Below are 18396 nucleotides of genomic sequence, written 5' to 3'. Positions count from 1 at the left end.
AATGAAGCGGATTTCTTTCTTTCTTTTTAAATTTTATTATTATTATTATTATTTTTTACTTTACAATATTGTATTGGTTTTGCCATACATCAACATGCATCCGCCATGGGTGTACACGTGTTCCCCATCCTGAACCTCCCTCCCACCTCTGTTGGTTTTTCTATGATCCAGTGGATGTTTGGCAGTTTGGTCTCTGGTTCCTCTGCCTTTTCTAAACCCAGCTTGTTCAGCTGTAAGTCCTTGATCATGGATGTTCACTAAATTTACTGTAGTGATCATTTCATGATGGATGTAAGTCAAACAATTATGCAGTACATCTTAAAGTTGTACAGTGCTGTATGTCAATTACATCTCAATAAAACTAGAAGAAAAAATAATCAAATAGCTTGTAAAACATAAATTTGCATTTTTTTCCAGAAATTGATCATAAACAAATTGGCAGCAAGTATTTAACAATAGTCATTGTTTTGGCACTGGTTTCCCAATATTATTGCCATTAACAGGCAAAACAGAAAGACTGTGTCTGTGGTACCTGCCTTGTGGTTGAGGAATGCTTTTCTGGTGTTGGCTGTGGCGTCAGAATGTGTAGCAGCTTCTGGTGACGCTCTTGAATTCTAGGCAGGTTTGTAGTTTCTGGTGACGCTCTTGAATTCTAGGCAGGTTTGTAGTTTCTGGTGACGCTCTTGAATTCTAGGCAGGTTTGTCAAGAGCAGCGTCATGTCCAGCTCATTTTCATATTTGAAGGGTTGCCGATCAATGTTTTTTAAAAAATATAAATCTAATTTCTTTGCCTTTCTTCTCAGAGGTTTTTCTGCCAACCATTTGGTAAAGCTAACTACAGACTTTGCTGGTTTGGGTACAACATTTACTCAGTATCCATTAATTTTTATTTCTGACCAACTAAGCATATGGTCCGAACACTCTATGAAATCAGACTCTTGGAACCAGATTCTGTTATAAATTTCATTGCTTGTTACCTTTATGTGATGTTGCAATATATACATCACTTAGCCTGCATGAAAAGCTGCATAGATGGACCAGATCTATTCTGACTTTTAAGTTTTACTTTCTTTTTTTATAAACATGGAATTCAAATGGCCATAGACATAGTTATAGTTTTTCACATATACTCAAATGTGTTATTGGATATAAGGTCTTTATTCACATTCAATGTTTTTTATTAAGACAAGGATGGATGAATAAATATTCCCATGACTGTCTGATGCAGGATTTGGCAAAATAAGCCATTGCCTGTTTTTGTATGACCTAACAATGGTTTTAACATTTTTAGATGTGTGAAAAACACTTAAAATAGAATAATATTTTGTTTCATGCAGAAATCATGTGAAATTCAAATTTTAGGATCCATAAGCAAAGTTTGTTTGAAATACAGTCACATCCATCCTTTTATCAGTACGTCCTAAATTCTGTTTTCATGCTACTGGGGCAAAGCTGAATCATTGTGAAGGAAACCCCATAGCCTGAAATATATATTATCTGTCCTTTTTGAGGAAAAATAAATTGCTCTCCCTTGCTCTAATGCATAGCTGACACTTTAAAATTTTTATTTATTTATTTATTTTTTAAATATCAAGAAGTTTATCCAGTCAAACTAATACCAGACTTGAGTTATTCCTTTTTCCTAAAAATGATATAATATTCAAACTTATCCATTTCGTGGGTACTTTATGCTGCTTCATTGCTTGGGCAAAGTTAACTTTTTTTGCTATTTCAATTAAAAGTTTACCCAAAGAAGAGGAGTGCTAAATCTCAAATAAATTCTCTTTCCTCCATTTTCTGTCATTATCTATATATTTATTTTTTTCAGATCTTTTAGTTTATTGTTAATAAAACAGTGAGCATCTTAAGGACAGAAATTGTATTCATTCTCCTGTGCTCAGTGTTGGCATGTTGGCTTACTAAATGTAGTTAATGCATGAATGATTGTATGCATGCATGAACAAAGTGTCAGAGTTTCCTTGCTTGAATTCTCTATGTTTTCTTTGACTGATGTGTTTTTATGATAGGAATGTTTTTTTATTTATTTTTAGTTGAAGGATAACTGCTGTATAATATTGTGTTGGTTTCTGCCATACATCAACATGAATCAGCTGTAGGTACACATATGTCCACTCCCTCTTGAACCTTGTTCCCACGCCACCCCATCCCACCCCTCTAGGTTGTCACAGACCTCCAGTTTGAGCTCCCTGAATCACAGCAAATTCCTACTGGCTCTCTGTTTTACATGGTTTAATGAAGGTAGTCACACATAGGAATAACACTGGCCTAGAAGTAAAAGGATTTCTGCATTCAGATTTAATCATTACCTTCTTTGCTAGACTCACATTAATTAAATAATTAGCTGATGTCACTATGAAAGGCAGATGACAGGATCTGTGAAGACAGGTCTTTTAGATCTTTGATGTGACTTCATTTTCATTAGAGGTTTGAGGATAATTAAACTGGAAGGTGACACCTTATGACAGGCTGCTCTTTATAGCAAACTTCTATGTTGATTTGCCAGAGACAACTGTCAGAGTGAAAGTAGTATTTATTCCTAGAAGAAAACATTAGCTGTCTTCCTTAAAAATAAATTATTTCGCAGTTCCCATCACCCTAAATTTTTTCCTCTTTCATTTTTTTGCATTGGAAATAATTAAAATGGGTTCCGTTATAAAGCATGACTAGACATTTTCTGTAATGGCCTGTTTTTCTTTTGTATTTTACTTTATTCCAGATGCAAGTGGAATTCTTAATTTTTGTCAACAATTATCAAAGGTTATGGATTTTTCAGATTATATTCCAAAATAAGTTATGGAAAGCATGTATTTCCTTTGCTTCAAGCCATTTCTGGAACATTCTGAAGCATCCATTCTTCAGTTCCTAAGTATTTAGTATCTACTGTGTGCCAGGCCCTGTTCCTGACATTTGGGGTATCAGAGAACCAAATGGAGCCAGGCAAGATATTTACCCCTAGAGAGCTGACACTCTACTCTAGAGGGAAGAAACAGACAAGAAACAGTGTACGTGGTGAACGAGTAAGTGGTGTAACATATTAAGGGATGGTAAGCAAAATAGAAAAAAAAAATCAGAGCAGGAGGGGAGAGAAATATGAGAGCAGGGGTTAGGATATGAAACAGGGGAGTCAGTGAAGGCTTTGTTGACAAGATGATGCTTAAGAGTTCAGGAAGCTCTGAGCGTTGGCTAAGTAGATATTCAGGGGAAGAGCATTGCAGGGAAGGGTGGGGTTGTTGAGAGTAAAGGAACTAAGGTGAGAGAAAGCAGACCTGTGTGCAAAACAGCGCCAGAGGCTGTTTGGAGTAGAGTGAAGGAGAGCAAATGGGCAAATGGGCCAAAGGGTGATGGGGCTGGATCATGTAGAACCTTGGAAGCCTTGATGATGCAGGAACCACTGTGAGACTTCATGCTGGAGCGTGACACTTGGTCCACTTGGCTGCTTTGATGGGATGGGGATGCTGCAGAGCAGGAGGAATAGCAGCGAGGATGTGGCAGTGATTCAGGAAAGAGAGGATAGCAGCGTGGACCAGAGCCAGTCGTGGAGCTGGTGAGGGTGGCCGAGTTTCAAATGAAGGTAAAATGAGAAAGGATTTCCTGACAGATTGGATGTGGAGGTGAGAGGCCAGAGTGTGTTTTGACTACAGTGTTTGTTTTGCCCGGGAACTTGCTCGCAGTCATCTGCAGGTGAAATTGGTCTGGGGGTGCGGGGCAATCAGCAGCTCCACTTTGGGGATCCTGAGTTTAAGATACATATTAAGACAACATGTACTCTGGAACATCCCAGTTGGTACTTTCCCAGTGCCTGCCTTGTGAAAGAATACAAAACGTAGTGTTTGAATATTTTATATGCTTAAGTATAGTAAGCACAACCGCGGTTTGAGTTAGTTAATGAATGAGCACTCACTGAGTGGCAGGTATCAGGCTGCTGTTGTCATAACACAAAGGACCCAACCTGATCCTCGTCCGGACCCCTCAAGGTCTGCATTTTACAGAAGCAGAAACTCAGTACAAGTGACTTGCTTGAAGTTCACATAGGTAGTAAGCGGCTTTCGCTTTGAGATTCAAACTCATATTCTACAACTTCAAATACAGCCTCCTTTTGACTTTATAAGTGACCTCACAAAAGAAATATTAATATACTCAATAGACTGCCATTTGTTGACAATCTGATTTTCACCTTCAGATTATAACACCAGTGAACAAAAACAAGCCTGTAAAAAGCATGAACTCTATGTGAGTTTCCGGGATCTGGGATGGCAGGTAAGAATGGTCGGTCAAATTGGTTGCTTCTTTTCTGCTTTGTATCAATCCTAAATCTCTTGTAATCTTTGTAATCTTTCCTATACAGCAGCCAGTTATTTTTTATAATTTATTTTATTTTTTATTGGAGTATCATTGTTTTACAGTGTTGTCTGCTGTTAAAATAACGTGAATCAGTTATCTGTGTACCTGTATCCCCTCCCCTTGCCCTCCTTCCCACCTGCCCCCAGTGTCACCATCTGGGTCATCACGGAGCACCGAGCTGAGCCCCACTCACTCCCTGTTCTACAGATGGTAGTGAACATATGGCTGTGCTGCTCTCTCAATTTGTCCCACCCTCTCCTTCCCCTGCTGGGTTCACACACCCTTTCCCTACATCTGTGTCTCTATTGCTATCCTCAGGAATAGGCTCATCTGGACCATCTTTCTAGATTCTGTATATAGATACTTGTTTTTCTCTTTCTGACTTCACTCTGTATAACAAACTCTGGTCCATCCACATCACTGCAAATGACCCAGTTCTGTTTCTTCTTCTGGCTGAGTAATGTTCCACTGTATATATGTACCACATCTTCTTTATCCATTCATCTGTCAATGGACATTCAGATTGCTTCTATGTCTTGGCTATTATAAACAGTGCTGCAATGAACATACCAATTATTTTTGACATTGACTGTTCCATATAAGGATTATCCACATCATTTTTATTTCTGCATTATCCTTTCACTACTGAAACATAATTAATAGAGTTTATGGTAAAAAAAAAATTATGCTGAAGAACAAATGCAACCTTAGAAAGTGAAAAAAAGAAGCCCTGTTGTTTAAATATACCCAAATTTCCATTTTAGTTCCCATTTTTCAGATTAACTCAAGCAATTTCCATTTGCCTCCTACAGTCACAAATTATTGGTATAGGAAGTAGAATCCTTGACTCTGTCTATGGTAAGTTAGGCGTAGAGAAAAAATTTTTTCTTTTACTTAGAAATCATATTGCTATGTTTTACATAAGCTTCACAAACAGTGAGGAGGAAGATTTAACCACAGTAATTTTCATAACTATGCCAAAAGAGTTTAAATTAAATTGTTAGATTATTCCATTACAATGGATCCTCAGAATACAAGCTATTATATTGAGAAGTGATAGTAACATGTGAACATTTTCAAATTTATGATAAACCTTCAACATTAATTGTTCAATAATTTTACATCAGTGACAAGTTTTATATCTCTGGAAAAAAAAAATCAGGGCCACCATCTGAAGTGCCAATGTTTTAGCTTCCTAAAATTTTTCATATACAATGCTTAGGATTTTTCTCCAACTCATTTCTTCTGAAGAGACTATAAAGTTAACACATGATTGGAAAGAAAAACAGGACAAGGAACAAATCTTAGAGCCTTAAGAGGTTGTCAAGCTTCTAAAGCAGGAATGAGTTATTAAGAAGTAATGAGAATTATCTCAATTAAGTTTATTCTTCTTTTCCTTTCTGGTTCAGTTGAACTTTGCAGAGTTCATCATTTCCTGTTTAAACAATATTTAGAATGCTATTTCATGATTGCAGCTTTATTCATGAATATATGGGCTAATACAGGCTAGGAATATCTTACATAGTGACCTCTGGGAGAAATTACAGAGGACAATTCCTTGTGAAAATATTTATACTTTTGTTGTAAACTTTAGCTTAATCATAAATTAAAGGCTTTGGGGGAGCCTGTCTTATTAGAATAATTGTTGGACCAAAAAGAGAAACCAATCCAGAGTATTTAATTTAATATTATATTATATTGAATTATATTAATTATATTTAAGTATTCTGTAAGAATTGTTTTTCTGTGCTTTTATGTTGGTGATATTATTTCTTCTGCTTTCGTGCATTTTAGGACTGGATTATAGCGCCAGAAGGATATGCTGCATTTTATTGTGATGGAGAATGTTCTTTTCCACTCAATGCCCATATGAATGCCACCAATCATGCCATAGTTCAGACTCTGGTAAGTTTTCTTTTGGTAGAATAGAAAGTGGTTTATGATGCAAGCTTCTTATAAAGTTACTTTAAAGAAAAGCATCTATTTGGAGTTAAAAATGCATTTTCTTCTCTTCTCAAACTCCTAACGTAAAAATTGTGCCAGAGTAAGAAATGTGGATATAGTCAGGAAATTCAGGCTGCTCTAAAGAAAAATCCTAATTCCAAAATGAGGAAAGATTCAGCAAGGAAAATTGGAGCAATCACACAAAATGGTATTTTGCACTGATTTCTTCAGTAGACAATATGATTAACCACGCAGGGGCTGTTTCTAACCTAACCATTCATTAGCAGTCATTACAAAAACTTTGAATAATAGCTGTGCTGAATTTCATCTGAGGGCTTTTAAACTCCTTGTTTAAGAATGTTCCATAACATACTTTGGTATCATGGAAGCTCTTCAGTGTAGAATACAAGTAGATTTGTTTCCTTTTTTTTGATATCTTTTTCATTTATAATCATTAAGGTGGAAATTAATCTTCATTTCTTCCCTCCCATACTTAGGAATGTAACAGTGATTTAATCTCTACTAATGTAGGCTAATTTTTATGAAGGAGATAATGAAATGTTAATCTCATGGTCTCTCAGTGATTGTACTTATCTAATGAGCTCAGGAAAACCCTTGAGAGTCCGACTCCAACATCCGTACCTTTTAATGTGATGGGGGACCAGCCTCTGGCAGACGAGGAAGAGGTTCTAGAAGATGCATAGGCTGTGTGATGTGACCCCACATCAAAACTGGGTTCACAGGAGCATTTCAACTATAAGTAATCAGGACAGAAGGAAGAGAACAAATAATTTTGGAATCAAGACACTGATGGGAATAGAGTTATTTGGTAGATAACAGTAGGAGAGCAGGAGCTGTAGAAAAAAAAAATCTATCTTTGTGGGTGAAGCTTATTTATGACTAACAGAAAGAGCAGCTATTAGAATGTGTGAAGAGTTGGCTCTTCAGAAGGTTATCTTCTTTTGAAATTTATTGAAAAGTTAAAGTTGATGGAAATAACATCCCAGTTCCCTTCTGAATAAGAATGGTGTATACACCTTGACAGATGAAATCCTTGACTTGATGTTTTGTTGGCATCTTACTGACCTCAGAGGCACTAGTGGATAGCTAGACCACAGAGATGCACCTCTGTGGCAACTAGAACATAGATTTTGTTAAAGACTTTGGAAATAACCTTGGAGTAGAGTGGAAGCAGAGAACTAAAACAAATATGTGTTTTGAAAGGTAGTCACTTATAAATATTCTTTTCTCCCCCAAGTTTGAAGAGATTTATTTCAGAATACAATCATGTAAAATTATCAAGTTGCTTTTTAATAATGAATGGAAAACATTTGCTCATGTCTATCCTTCCCCAACACTGATTTTTACACCCTAAATTTCTTTAATATATCATACTCAGCAAACTTATAGGTGTGGGGAGAAACTATTTTTTCTTCCTTGATTGCAAAATTTATATAAATTGAAAGAAAACCTTAGTTTGCTACAGCTCTTATTTCACTGTCTAAAGTGAAGAAATGGAGTCTAAATTCCAACCAGCATTTTCTTTCATGCTTGCTTTGTGCTGCCAATGCCATAGAAATATTCTTCTTTTTGTTGATTTTTGACCAATGAGGCTCCCATATGCAAGTATAGAATCAATTCCTAGGGGTATTTTAAGTTTTGATATGTCCATGCTATGTCTATGATATGTTTTTATGCTATCCATAAAAATAAGCACTTCTTTAACAAATTCTATTTAGTTTTTTTTAGTTTTTTGTTTTTTTTTGCCTGCCCTGGGTATGCACTGCTGCACTTGGGTTTTCTCTAGTTGCATCAAGTGAGGGCTGCTCTCTAGCTGTGGTGCTCAGGCTTCTCATTCTGGTGGCTTCTCTTGTTGCAGAGCATAGGTTCTATGTGCATAGACTTCAGCAGTTGCAGTGTGCAGGCTTAGGTACCCTTGGCATGTGGAATCTTCCCAGACCAGGGATTGAATCCCTGTCCCTTGCTTTGGCAGGTTGATTCTTAACCACTGAACCATGAGGGAAGCCCTATAAGTGCGTCCTGATATATGGTATCAGTGTTGGGGCAGGGAGAGCAGGTATGCAGCATAAGAAAAGTTGTTATATTCAAATGTCCTCCAGTAAGATGAATGTCTGGGGGGTCCAGCCTTCTATCAGCTGAAAGAAGAGAGAAGGATGCTTCTATTTCATGCCTTAGAGAAAGAGCCCTCCTCACTGTCCATCTGTAGGGTCAAAGATGAACAGCCACTATTTATAGAGAAATGCCACTTAATTTCCCAGAAATTAAGCTCTTTGTACTGTCATTTCAATGACTCAGAGAGCTTTCACTGTTTCCTTAGATATGCATCTAACACATCCAAGTTCGCTCATGCTATGCAAAGCTTAATTATTGAAAAAACTCTGTCAAATACCCCTATCTCTCTCTTTTTTTTTCCTTTTCTTAAAAATAAATATATAATTACATACTGTCAGCTTTTAGGACTGTAGTCTAGAAGGCAGCGTCTAAAAACAAACATTTTTTAAATCGCTGACACGGACTTGGAACAGGCCCCTCGTCTGTATCGCTGTCCTGGGATGTGGAGCATAAGTCATCACAGAACTTGAAGGGAACATGGGAAGTTCGGTGTTTCTGTTTTTTTTTTTTTTTTTTTCCTGGCATTGTGCATTCTGTTTATTTTGTGACGGACACAAAACAAGAACACAGGCGCATTTGTTGTTAAAGGAAAGCAGGTTTGTGCCGAACACGTTTGAGACGTGATGGAAGAACAATCTCATTTTTTTTTTCAGAACAATGGCTGGGTGAGGTGATCCTTGAAGCAGGGGGTTATCCATCCATCACGGGTGAGGAGGTTGAGGAGGATAAAGCCAAGGAGGGCTTCAGGCTGCCTCTGAAATTTGGAGAACCATCCAGCTTGCAGTTTTGTGAGGTCTTAGGAAATTTCACGTCCGTGTTGGATCACCTCATTTTTCCTGCCATGTCTGTCCATAGGCAGGACTCCTATATCATTTCAGCCAGGAGGGTTTGCAGCCAAGATTCTAAGAGCTGTATTTTCTCTTTGTCGATCCCCAAGGACTCTGCAGTGGGATTTCCCATAAACTCCTCTGGGGGAAGGGCTGGGGTAGGCGGGTGGAAAGGGGGAACTGAGTTCTGGCTCCTTCTTTGATTGTTGAAGATCAGAGGTAAACGTGCCAGTTTGACGAAAATGAGAACAAATCCTTTACTTAAGCATTTCACTGTCCATGTTTCAGCTACCTTTTCAGGCTTTGTAGGGGGAGAGGTAGAGATGTATATTCAAGTTGTAACATATCTAGGCTTCTTTCTTCTGATTGAACTTAGCTTGATTTTTGGCACTTGTCTAGGGGAGAAAGCAAGTCAAAGGATGTTAAACTCTGGCCAATCTGGTAAAACATTATGGGGAGAAGAGTTGAAATCATTGCTTTAAAGCAAGTATTGGGTTTTTACCTGGAGTTTATTTTGCTGTGATTTTTATGCTTCCTTTACCAAAGGAAATGCAGAATTTGCATGCTTTTAATTTTATTGTTAAAACTGCGTTGATTTATTGTTTAGTTATCCTTTTACAAATAATTCTTAGATCCAGATCTTTCTACAGTCGAGTGCTGTGGCTTTGTTGATTTTACATTCATAACTTATGTGTTTCTCATGAAGTACCTAGAAGTGGCCATTTTAACTAAAAGCAGCCCAGTCCTAGTTACCATGTTCTTTCCTCCAGGAAAATTTCCACTGAATATTCCATAGAGAGAGTTTTCCTTCCTTGGTAGAATGTTTTTCAAAGCCCCAACACGTAATTAGAACCAGTGGGTCGAGTCTAGGTGTTAATACTTAAGGATACATCCTTCACTACCAGCTCCCACCTCACCTCACCTCACCATGGAGCAAAAATAGAAGAGAGGGAGGTAACTTAAGAGAGTGCCTGATCGTCAGTGATAAAACAAGAATGTCACCTTAAAACTGCAGACAAAATATCTATTTTATTTCTTAAGAAGTAAAACCTTTTCTTCCTCCCACCCAACCAGGTTCACCTGATGTTTCCTGACCACGTACCAAAGCCTTGCTGCGCGCCAACCAAACTAAATGCCATCTCTGTGTTGTACTTTGATGATAGCTCCAATGTCATTTTGAAAAAGTACAGGAATATGGTCGTGCGCTCGTGTGGCTGCCACTAATAATGCCTAATAATGGGAATAAGAAAAAGATCTGTATGGAGGTTTATGACTACAATAAAAAATATCCTTTCAGATAAAAGGGGAATTTAATAAAATTAGTCTGGCTCATTTCATCTCTCTAACCTATGTACAAGAGCATGTATATAGTCACTTTTATTTATTTAAAGGTATATATTCTCTTTTGTGGATGCCTTTGCAGTAAAATGTATTTTAGCTCACTTTATTATGCAAAAAATTGCCCAGTCTAATTTTTAATAGGATATGCTGAGTCCAATTCAATTCAATATTTTTAATGTAATTTTTATACGATTTTCTGAAATTAGACAGAACTCCTTTGACTGTTAAGTATTGTTGAAGGAAGCTGAATGCATTTGGTTATGCTGTGCCAATGTAAACTGATAGGATATTTATTGATATTTAGAATGAAACTTAAAAAAATAACCAGCCCCCCAAAAAAAATGCTTGGAGGAACACAATTTTTCTTTGAGAGTTTCTGCTTCATTAGATAAAGTGAAATGTTGAGCTCGATTTGAGTAAATAAACGGGAGCAGAACACAGAAGCTGAAAGATTGCACGTAATTGTTGTAACTGTTTGCTTGAACAGAATTGGTTTAGCTGTAGGAAAGTGTTCCTTCTTGGCTCACCGGTTGTAGATTTTGCAAAGAGCTCAAAGCTTCAGGAATTCTGTGGAGACAGACTTGAGCCTGTGTCCATAATTTTCCAAGTTAACACTAAAAAAGCGTAGTACAACCTTCTTACCTCAAATAAATCATGCCTGCCTATTATCTAGAACACTACTACTGCAGTTTTTTTTTTTTTTCAGATTTAAAAACAGTCCAAAATAAAGAAACATTTACACGTGCTCCCCTTCTCTCCCCACAGATGAGAGTCACTGCATGCATAAAATATACCCGAGCAAAGCGGCCGACAGAGCCGTTTTCTGTAGCTCTCTTTTATAACTGAGTTTGCTGATTGATGTGATGCAAGGGATTTTATTTAGGGTAAAAGCACTGAAACTCAACTGGAGGAAATTACCCCAAATCCCAGAATGGCTTTGACAGAATTGCCATTTCTAAAGAACAGCTGAAATCCATTTTTCATATCTTGGAGAATGAGCTCATTGAAAACCTTATTTTGGAGGGGGATTTTGTAAACCTTCCTCCAAGCACAAATAATTCCAAGTGGGAAGGTTCTGTTGTGTGTATGTGCCTGTGTGTTCTTCCCTCTGAAATTAATTTATTTTCTCTCTCTGTTTCTCTCTCTGCCTTTTAAGGCTTGTCTTTAACCCACTGACTTTTGGAAGAATGACATTTAGTGCATAAGTTGCTATTTATGTGGGCTCCACGGCTAGGATTATTTACAGTTCATCTAAAATACTCATAAAGCATCATTTACTAATCACTCTTTTGGACTTTTTAAGTAAAACTTGTATCAAAAATAGCTTAAAAATGTTATGGGTTCGTTCATGATTCAGGAATATTGCAATGTTGTTTTAAAATACAGATTATCTTAAAGTAAACTTGATAATAACTCTATTGGGGGTACATTAAGTAATATATTTTTGAATTAATGGTATACCATTATAAGAATAAGAAATGAAAGTCTATTATATTATTCTTTAAATGTGCTGTTTAAATATATTTCTATGTTTTAAAATATATTAAACTTGTGATGCTAGTTTCTATTGTGGTTCTTGATTTGGCTTTTTTTTTTTAAGAGGGATACAAAATATAAGTATGTCCTAACTGAGACTATAAGCATATCAGATCTAAAATGTTTGTGGATTACATGATTTTAATTGCCAAAACTAATTTTTGTGTTGTTGATAAGTAACTCACTATTAAATGAGCAAAGAAACCATCCATGAGTTAAATATTTTCTTAATCTGTTCCAACAATATGGAAAATTTTTAAATAGCAAAAAAATAAATGATTAGGGTGGGAATTGACCTTATTTATTCTCTTTCATTTAAGAAGGGAGATATTTAGCATGAGTATTTTTATATTTTCTCAAAATATGTATGCATATATATATATATATATAATATCTGTGCATATGGTCAGTCACTTTATTTTCAAATAACTGTTAGAGTAAATGCTTAGTATTACTTTGAATACTCAAACTATTACAAGAAATCAGAATAATTTGGTCTGTTTTAACAGGATCCAAACTACTCAGGTCTTTTTGGCTAGTTATGCATTGACTTTTCTGTTGGTATGTTTTTAATTTTTCTGCTTTGTAAAGTGGTCCTAATCATTTTTGATACTAGAAGGGCAAAAATGACAAATACTCATTGTTCTTTAAAACTAAGGCAAAAATAAATTTGTCTGTATTGAAGAACAAAACACACACAGAAAACAAAATGCAAAAACATTTTTTTTCTCAAGTAAAGAACTGTCATTTAATAATTCCTGTATCACCAGTGTTGAATCTAAACCAGCATCTAGGGGCAACTATATAGTCTGCAAATGTCATCTCTCAAGACATTTACAATAAATAGGTAGCTTATAGTGTAACTTCACTCAAGGCAGAAGAAATCCTCATTCCCAAACACAAGTCACTGTCTCATAACAATTCAGTCAGTTGTGCGGTTGATCATGTGATCTGGCTCTCAGATTACCTGCTTTTCTGTGTTCTTTCTTTTGCATTTTTGGGGGAGGGGCCTGGTGCTTTTCAAAGTTACAAGTGAAGATGCTTTTGTTGATAAAGCCTATATATCACTACGTATTTATCTATACATCTGTATTTTATCGTTTGCTTTCTTTTTAACCAAAGGAAAAAGTAGGAAAAGTAACAATCATTGACAGTATTTATTCTTATGTAGGCAAAAAGGTGACACTCTATTCAAGTTAACAATTAAAAAAAAAAGAGCCAAGTTTTGCAAGATTACGTCCAAGTCTGTTGTCATACTTGTTAGAGGTTGTTTGAAAGATGGGGATTTCAAAGACAGGGGAACCAGGATCATACCAGCCTTTAAATGTACAAAGAAACTTCAGACTTTGAAAAACATGCACTTTAACCTTTGCATCTTAGTTTCAACTTTACAGAGGCAGCTAGCCTCCAATCGGTGGGTAGAGGATGGGGAGAAGCAATTCAGCCTCAAATCCAGCAGCTCGAGTATAGGAGGATGAGAGGAAACACTGCAAAAACAGCTTCCAGACTAAGCATCTGGAAACAAGACCAAAGCTGATGGTTCAGTGGGGTGTGGTTGGTGTTTTCTTCCCAGTTCACTGTGGCTCTGATGACATGATGAACTACAATAGAACCAACCTAAAAAAAAAAGAACTAGACTGGTTATTTTCCTGTCAATACCTATAGGAAAACCCCAAACTAGGAAAATAATTTTCTACCTTGAGCCACAGGCCAATAAGATGTCTCTGATTATCTTTCACTTTCTTCATTAAAACATACTTATTACACAATCACTTATAAATAAGTGTATTTATTTAAACAAAATGCACACACACACATATTTATAAAGACATATTGTTTTAAAAAAGAGAGAATAAAAACATGAGTGTGAGTACACGTGCTCAGTTGTGCCCAGCTCTTCTGTGACCCCATGAACTGTAGCCTGCCAGGTTCTTCTGTCCATGGAGTTTTCTAGGCAAGAATACTGGAGCGAGTTGCCATTTCCTACTCCAGGGGATCCAATCCATGTCTCCGGCGTTTCCTGCATTGGCAGACAGATTCTTTACTGCTGGCTCGCCTGGGAAGCCCACAAAAACATGAATGCAAAATGTTTTAGGAACTCGCCTGACAGTCCAGTGTTTAACACTCTGCACTTCCAATGAAGGGGGCACATGTTCCATCCCTGGTCAGGGAACAAAGATTCCATATGCTGATGGTGTGGCCAAAAAAATATTTTTTTTAAAGCAAAATGTTTTAAATGAAGAACAGAACTTCTGTAAAGGAAAAATATAATACTGAATTTAAACTTTATAGGATATGTTATGGGAAACACAGTGGGTGGAAAGACGAATAAGAAAGAATTATCCAGAAGACAACATTGAAACATATAAAGTGATGGGAAGTCAAAAAGATTTAAAGTTAACAAAGTTGTAATATCCATTTAATCAATATCGCAGAGAACTGGGGACAATTTAGGGGCAAACAGCAGACCTATGAATCAAAGCTGGCTTCTCAACTTGGAAGGCAGTGAACAGATAGTCACTATCTTCAAATTGCTCAGGATAAATAGCTGTCATTTGGAATTCTGTATCCAGCAACTCTATCTGTATCCAACAAAACATTAGGGCAAAAGAAAAACATTCTTAGGCAAATAAAAATTAGAATTTACCGTCAATGGTAAAGCCACTGCTAAAGGTTTTATCTCAGGAAGAACCAAAATTAACTGCCAATGGTAATGTATACAAATATAATGAACAAGAAAATAATTAACATGGAGTAGATTAAAAATGTCTAGCAATTGTGGTTTAAAACAGCAGGAGAGTTAAATTAAGTCGGGCTAGCCTGGAAAATCCCATGGACGGAGGGTCCTGGTGGGCTGCAGTCCATGGGGTCCCTAGGAGTCGGACACGACTGAGCGACTTCACTTTCACTTTTCGCTTTCATGCATTGGAGAAGGAAATGGCAACCCACTCCAGTGTTCTTGCCTGGAGAATCCCAGGGACGGGGGAGCCTGGTGGGCTGCCGTCTATGGGGTCGCACAGAGTCAGACACGACTGAAGCGACTTAGCAGCAGCAGCAGCAGCTATAGCAAAATATTGTACAACTATAGAATGTATTGGAAGGTAGATGTTTGAAAATACAGCTTTTGTGTTTTGCTCGATGATGATAATTAAATTAGACTCATAAACAATGTATATTTTGAACCAGGGTTGGGCAAACTTATTCTGTAAAAATGTGGTAATAAATATTTAATGCTTTGTGTTTGCAACCACTCACGTCTGCTACTGCAGTGTGGAAGTAGCCATTCTCCATATGTACACTAGTACGTATGGATCTCTTCTAATAAAACTTTATTTACAAAAACAAGTTGTGAGTGGGATATGGCTCATTGGCTATTGTTTGCTGACCTCTATTTTAATCCAGTAGAGGGAATAATTGCAATGTGGTAAAATGAAATCAGTTCAACAGGATGAGAAAAAAGAGAGAAAGGGATAAAAAGAAACATAAAAAAAGGGAGTATTGCATAATAATAATAATATGATAGAATTAAATCCAACATAATCATATAATATTAAATGTAAATGGCCTAAAAAGATCACTATTGGCAGGTTGGATTTAAAATAATAATGTCAACAACTAGCTACAGTCTGTTCAAAGGAGGCACACTTAAAACTTAATAACACAGGAAGGTTGAAAGCAAAATGAAAGTAAATATGTATCAGGTAATACCCATCAGAGCAAAACTGGATAAGCATACTAAGCCTTCAGGGAAATGAGAAGCAAAACATATCAGTAAGATTTTAATCACTATTGTCATTTCTCAGCTTAATAAGTAAGAGAATTCTATGTTTTAGAACCACATAAATCAAAAATTGACAGAATTATGAAAAGAAATTAAAACTTCACCTTTTTAGTGAGACATTTTAACAAATCTCTCTGATTAATTGACATACTAAGGAAAGATAATCAGTGAAGCTAGAGCGGATATGCCCAATTAACAAACATTAATGAATGAACATGTACAGAACATTAAAAAATATACATGATTTTCCAGAAAATATGGAAAATCTTTGAAAATTGATCATTTCAAGCAACTTTAAAAAATAAGGTTCCTAGGTCAAATCACTTTGGTGACAATAATATTGGAAGAATTTCTCTCTTCCTTGTTTTTCTTCTTTGAAATGTGCAAGTAAATAATGAAGAGACTATGTCCTTAGAAAGATGGCAGCTGTGGGGATAGATTGCCTCCTTTTCTTTTAAATATAAGGACATATTGTTAGACTAATCATTGTTTTTCTGTCTCCCCCCCACACACACTAAATTCCTTCAGAAGGATGTTAGTAGTCGCTCAGTCGTTTCCAACTCTTTGCAACACTATGAATTGTAGCCCACCAGGCTCTTCTGTCCATGGGATTCTCCAGGCACGAATACTGGAATGGGTTGCCATTTCCTTCTCCAGGGGAATCTTCCCGACCCAGGGATCAAACCCAGGCTTCCCACACTGCGGGCAGATCCTTTACCATCCGAGGATGGGAAACACGTTATTATACTTTGTGCTTCCTCCATTCTTCAAAATCATGATGTAGTACTACATATTTTTTTAAATTTAGAAGTATCTACAAAAGTTTAATTATAACATTATTTTAAGAAATGAGGTAAAAAGAAATAAAATGATAACTAAAGTGCAAAATATAAAAGCATTTTTGCCTATTCAACTTTTGACATATCTTCTTGTAAAATGAGAGAAGGAAATTAGAGAACAAAATGGCAACCCACTCCAGTATTCTTAACTGGAAAATCCCGTGGACAGAGGAGCCTGGTGGGCTACAGTCCATGGGGTCACAAAGAGTCGGACACAACTGAGAGACTTCACTTTCTTTCTCATAAAATAGTCTCTAGAATGCCTTTTAAAATTGCCAGTTTAAAATGGGTAAAGAAAAATGATTTTAGTTTGGCATATAGTATCATACTCTTAAGGCTATTAAGACGTCATTTGAAAACTACTTGTCTATAATATTCAATTTTATTAATTGAATTTCAATACCTCCTGATGTTAGTAAGTCTTTCTAAGTTATCCTACTTAGAACATGAAATAAAGCATTAGGAAATGAACAAGCAATTATCCAAAGATGCTATGATAAAAAATAAGAATATTTGAAAAGTCTTGGCTATGGACTACAATGGATCCAATGAATCTCATCTCATACTAAACTCCTAGGATTATTATTAAGTCAAAATAAAGTACTTTTGTATTCCCAATACATAAATAGATTCTGGACCTTGAAAACAATTCTCCATTCCTGGGAAATATCTTCCCTAAATTCTGCTCACTGACATTCTACCAGTTCCTGAGGGCTCTTCTCATTTGCCATTTCTTCAAAAAGACCAAATACACCAAACCACACGTGTTTGATCTGGCTAATAAGCCACTGCAGACCTCTTGCTTCTGAGACATGCCTCTCATTGTGCCAGTTACTATAGTTACTTGGGAAAACCTTATACTCCTAAATTGTAAGAGGAAGAAATTTACCATATCCATTTTAAGGAATTTATTAATTCCTTAAAAATTATCATAAAGATATTCTTGGAGTTGATGTTCTACAAATGACTTGGAAAAGCATAGCTTAATGTACTACTTTATTGGGAAATAAACAGCAAACATAAAGACACTACTGTCAAAATTGAGATGGTAAAGGTACAAGAGTTCTTATTTTATTCACTTTTCACTTGCATTGGAGAAGGAAATGGCAACCCACTCCATTGTTCTTGCCTGGAGAATCCCAGGGACGGGGGAGCTTGGTGGGCTGCCATCTATGGGGTCGCACAGAGTCGGACACGACTGAAGGGACTTAGCAGCAGCAGCAGCAGTCCCTAAAGTATCTTTCACTTTTAGGGCATTTGAACCTCCATTTTGTCAAGGTTTTGTCTGAGTTTTTATCTTGTTCTTTTGCTTGGAACATATTCTTCTGTTTCTTCATTTTGCTTGACTGTCTGTGTTGGTTTCTATGAATTACATGAAACAGCCGCCTTCTTCCAGTCTTATAGAGTTGGTGCTGGATAGAAGATGAAAGTTGTTATTCAGCCCTGCCCTGGCTCTTGGCCATCTCTCAAATTTCTGTAATTGCCCAAGCAACATATTTTACTTTAATTGCTCCCAGTAGTTGAAGGTGAGCCAAGATAGTCAGTGTCCCAAAGGGGAAGATCTCAGTCAATACCTAGATTCAGACGGATTGGCAGCTTGAGACTCAGGGAGCAGCTCTTAAGGCATGCAACT

At 36.6% G+C, this 18396-nt stretch overlaps 1 protein-coding gene across 1 annotated transcript in view; it reads left to right on the top strand.

The window, feature by feature from the left end:
- Positions 1 to 10569, top strand: part of BMP5 (bone morphogenetic protein 5) — a 150270-nt gene extending 139701 nt beyond the window's left edge. The window contains exons 5-7 of the mRNA XM_006070905.3: positions 4202 to 4278; positions 6157 to 6267; positions 10341 to 10569. Of these exons, the coding sequence (XP_006070967.1) occupies positions 4202 to 4278; positions 6157 to 6267; positions 10341 to 10490 (338 nt within the window). The 3' untranslated portion in view covers positions 10491 to 10569. The remainder of the gene's footprint in view (positions 1 to 4201; positions 4279 to 6156; positions 6268 to 10340) is intronic.
- Positions 10570 to 18396: the final 7827 nt, after the last annotated feature.

Source organism: Bubalus bubalis, chromosome 2 (genome assembly GCF_019923935.1).
Source record: "Bubalus bubalis isolate 160015118507 breed Murrah chromosome 2, NDDB_SH_1, whole genome shotgun sequence".
In the NCBI taxonomy this organism is placed as follows: Eukaryota; Metazoa; Chordata; class Mammalia; order Artiodactyla; family Bovidae; genus Bubalus; species Bubalus bubalis.
This window is presented reverse-complemented; position numbering and strand designations above follow the sequence as displayed.